Source organism: Nanorana parkeri, unplaced genomic scaffold (assembly GCF_000935625.1).
Source record: "Nanorana parkeri isolate BGI_ZX_2015 unplaced genomic scaffold, ASM93562v1 scaffold14, whole genome shotgun sequence".
Taxonomy (NCBI): Eukaryota; Metazoa; Chordata; class Amphibia; order Anura; family Dicroglossidae; genus Nanorana; species Nanorana parkeri.
In genome coordinates this window covers 929,251-933,978 of record NW_017306282.1, presented here as the reverse complement: position 1 = coordinate 933,978, position 4,728 = coordinate 929,251, and the positions used below count along the sequence as shown (strand labels likewise).

Sequence of the window (4,728 nt, the reverse complement as noted above, 5' to 3'; positions counted from 1 at the left end):
TTTCCCTTCCACATAACTTTCTATTAATGTGCTTTGATACAGCACTTTGGGAACATCCAACTTCTTTTGCAATTACCTTTTGAGGCTTTCCCTCCTTATGGAGGGTGTCAATGATGGTTTTCTGCACAACTGTCAGGTCAGCAGTCTTTCCCATGATTGTGATTCCTACTGAACCAGACTGAGAGACCATTTAAAGGCTCAGGAACCCTTTGCAGGTGTTATGGCTTAATTAGTGATTAGAGTGGGACACTGAGCCTTGAATATTGCACCTTTTCACAATATTCTAATTTTCTGAGATTGTGGATTTGGGGTTTTCATGAGCTGTAAGCCATAATGACCACAATTATGACAAATCACGCCTTGAACTATCTTGCTTTGCATGTAATGAGTCTATCTCATATATTAGCTTCACCTTTTAAGTTGCATTAGTGAAATAAATGAACTTTTGCACGATATTCTAATTATTCGAGTTTCACCTGTATTGTCATCTGAATAAAACAATGAACTCATCATATGTAGAAAATTAAACTGACCACGTGTCCAAACCATACTTGGAAATAAAGCAGTTACCTGTAAAGAGAAGACTAAATACTTGCATCTTCTGCTGCCCACACCACTGAACATTGTGATGTTCAGGAGAAATAGTCCCCCAAAAGGCACCTGAGAAACCAACATTTTCGGGAGTGAAGAGTTTGTGGGTACTGAGGATCAAGTGAGTATATCTTCCGAATGCCGGCCCCTAGACCATAACAAGCAGTTAACCCTTGCAGTGAGGAGGTGGCCCCACTGCAAGGGTTACCTGGAGCGGTTATAATATTCGGTGTGCGAGCAGCAGCTGTACATAGATGAGACATAATGCAGAGCAGTGCAGGTGTCTGAGGTATTAACCTGGAGTGAATGTTTGGTGAATGCCAAATTCACTGCTTCATAAATATGCCCCTTGGGGTTTCTGATCCAAAACAGACATGCTGATAAAGACAGAAATGTTCCGACTTCCTGATGTGAACACTTGTCCAAGTAACTAACATTTTCAAAAAAATATGTCAGCAATAGGAGCTCACATATTTCTCTCATGATTGGTTTCTTTGGAAGGCCACAGATGGTGACATCTCAGATTAAATTCCCAGGCTTACACACTTGCCACAGAAATCTGAAGTTCTCCCAAGTCTCTATGCTTAATTTATTGTTTATTATGGAAAACACCACAGGAAGGAACAGGGCAGTAAGAACTTGCAATAAGGAGATATCATCATGTATGTCAGATCAGTAGACTGCACCTATAAGTGTCATAACCCTTCTGGGCAGAACCAATCCTTGAGGAAGGACAAGTATGTTAAAAGTAGCTAAATACAAACCTCTCCCCTCTCCTACCATGCAAAACCAAATTGAATAAGGCACCTCTGTTCCACTGCCTGGCTTGTCCTGAGCAGGTACAATTACAATTGAAAACGGGGTCTTTGGCAGACTACATATTAAAACATTTTTCCTCGCTGGGTTCATGCAATAAAACAAGAGAACCCTTCTCCCATCTCAATCACTGTCGAAAGCAAGTTACTTACAGGCACATGAGTCAGGATAGTAGATGCAAGAAGTTCCCGGGCTTCATCCACTCTGGTCTTTTTGGGCCCTCCTCCTCCCCACATTCTCTGTCTCCTCACCTTATTACCAATGTATTTTAAAGCCTGTAATAAAACATTAAAAAAAAACCTTTAACGCTGGTAAAGAAACAAATAGATTTTGATGCACGAGGGGAAATTCTACAACACTGCAGATCCAAGTATTGATATCTTAAAGTGGATGTAAATCCTAACTGGATGAGGACATTAGCTTGCTAAAGTACTACTGCGTCATTACCAACTGTCATGTTTTGTTTTTATTTCTTCTTTTGAAAATGCTGCGGATTTCTTTTTTACCCTTTTTTGCATTCCAGTCTTTATGATCTCCACTGGCACCTTTCAGCTATTTCCTGTGTATGTGCTCTAGATTTGGCTGATGGTGGCAATGAGCGTCGGCACAGCTCCTAATAGTCTCCAATGCGGGCCCATATAACAGAACAGGGAAGTTCTGCCTAAGCTAGATGTTAAGTCATCTCTTACACAGAACTATGGACTCTTCATGTAACAATGCCAACTGGCCCAGTGCTATCACATGGAGTTAGACAAAGGCTTCTCCATAACCAGACATATCGGTATTTTCTTTGGCTCCAGTGCTAAACGGAGGCGCAGAGGGGTAAAGTGAAGGAAAAGTGAGTATATGCTGGCAATTTATGTTGTGTATGTACATACATACAAAACATTTGAAGTTTTTCTTAAAGTATGTGTGGGAACTGTACACAGCCAGGTTAATAAATCCATCGTCCTCCCCTGTACAACTAGCAGCTGTCCTGTATAGCACTAAAATCCAACAAGCAGGATTGACCCAACACTGATAGGGCAGAAACAAAGGATTTAGTATGTTTCAGTAACTGAAACCACCTGGGCAGTTCTGGCTGCAACCAACCGCGTCACTTCAAAAGAGAAAACAAAAATCAAAATCAATAAAACTTTATTTAGTGCTAAGCACGACAAGAAAGCACTGTAATTGGGGTTCCATCTCAGAGCCATGATTGTGTTGTAGGCTTTATTCCAACAGTTCAGTTGTGTATTGAATATTCTTTTATTTATTTTTCAGACACAAAAGAACTTGGGTGCATGCCACAATTACTGTATAGCATTCCCAAAAAACAATCTGGAAGTTTTAATGATCATTTAAAATATAATGGACACACCTGCATCTGGGTGAAGATCTGTGCTTTTTGGCATTCCTCCAAGCTGGGCGCAAAAGCTGCCATTACGTGATCCTCCGTTCCAATCATCTGGACGATTTCTTGGTCACTTTCAACCCCCATAGCCTATAGGAACAACAAGATGATTAGTGAAATGGGAGGAAAATGTAAACTACAAATAGTACTAGAAGAAAATTCAGTAAGATAATGCAAATAGCAAAGCTAAAGAGTGGAAGTAAAAACGGGAATGTTATACTCCCCATAAAATCCTTTTTTTTGGAGTCCATTGAGGGACACAGAAGTCTTTCAACTTTGGGATATACTGTCGCATGCAGGATTGGACAGTGGCAAGCAAAAAAAAACTGTAGGCCAGCCCAGGATAACTACTGCTACTATCAGCATGCATTACTCGAGTACAAAAAACCTGAGCAATCACATACTGCTGATCACTCAGTTCACGATCTACTCCCTGCAGAGAGCTGTGACGGTCAGTCACCACTCCTTGCAGGGATTCCCCCCTCCCTAGGCAGAGCCAGCTGTCAAATCAGACAGCGGGTTGGATATTGACAATATTCTTGGGATCTTTCTGAGCTGCAGCGCAGCTCTGTGCCATGAGCATATAGCAGGCAAAAGCCTGCTATATGCTGAGTTTTAGATCACAGGAGTATATTGGTAAAAGTTCTCCTGTGACCCAAAAAACCTAACACCAAAAAAGATTTTGCCATGTATTTCTCAATAGGCAGGCTGTGTGCCCTGTATGCATTTCAAGGTTTACAGTATATTTCCACATTTGTCCTATAAATTGGGATAACACCTGATTCATGTTTGTTACATGTTCCCATTCACATAGCAGAACTTACCGTAAAAATAACTTAAAAATGTCAGCAGCAATTTTATTTTTTAAATGCTATATACTTGCTTAAAAATCCTACCTAGCTTCAACTAGCATTCTTACTTGACCTGGTCAGACTGCCGTCTCCCTTGCTCCACAGCATTATTATTATTATACAGGAGATTTATATAGCGCCAACAGTTTGTGCAGCGCTTTACAAAATAAGGAAGACATTACAATACAATTCAAGACAAGATGGTAAGGAGGGCCCTGCCCGTGAGGGCTTACAATCTAAAAGGGAGGGGCAAGTGGTACATGAGGAGGTAGCTGTGTGAGGATACGGCTCCATTCGCACGATAGCGGAACCGCGCAAAACATAAAAAAACAAATATATTCCAATATACCTTGTTCACACCTGCACGGCACAAAAACACACTGCGCAAAAAAGTCCCAGCGCGATATTCTGAGCAGATTCCGCGCGTTCAGGCTATAGTAGTAGCCCCAAACATGCGGAGTCCACTTGAATGTTAAAATGTGCACGTTTTCATGCTGCGCTGATTATCAAACCGCTATGTTTGAATGGAGACTACAACTATGTGAGCACACCTGTGACGAGGGATGTGACTGTTATTTAGCTTTAAAAGCACTGTAATTGGAGGGAAGGAAGCACAGAATTACTTCAAATCATAATATACAGCATTACAGGACTACAAAGAGAAAAAGGAAACTTCAACTGCACTTTTAATTTCAAATCTGACTGGGGCGTACCTTTATATTGTCTCAAAGCAGACACATTCACTGCACTGTAAAATATGAGGACGACAATGTGATTGGTTGTTAGGTGTCAAAGCCTGTTCCTTTTTCCCAACCACCTCCCAGTACCATGTCTGCATTTATTACACCGATATTTGTTAAAGTCAATATTGTGCCGTCCACTGGAATGACTTGCCAGTTCTGATCAGACTCACGTGTGTAAAAGCAGACATCTGGAAAGGCACAGAGCATAATGGGCTAGTCTAAACCATTAAAGCAGTTTTAGTGCTGGAAGTTAAACCTCCAGGCATGTGAAAACATATTTTGGCAGTAAAAATAGTGGGTGGGGGGGGGGGGTTCATAACCCGGAACTCGGTTT

General features: G+C 41.2%; 1 protein-coding gene across 1 annotated transcript in view; it reads right to left on the bottom strand.

The window, feature by feature from the left end:
* POLR3B (RNA polymerase III subunit B) overlaps positions 1 to 4,728 on the bottom strand; it is an 83,767-nt gene that overhangs the window by 55,037 nt on the left and 24,002 nt on the right. Inside the window, exons 10-11 of the mRNA XM_018557770.1 lie at positions 2,768 to 2,890; positions 1,560 to 1,682 (exon numbers count right to left, since the gene is read on the bottom strand). Of these exons, the coding sequence (XP_018413272.1) occupies positions 1,560 to 1,682; positions 2,768 to 2,890 (246 nt within the window). The remainder of the gene's footprint in view (positions 1 to 1,559; positions 1,683 to 2,767; positions 2,891 to 4,728) is intronic.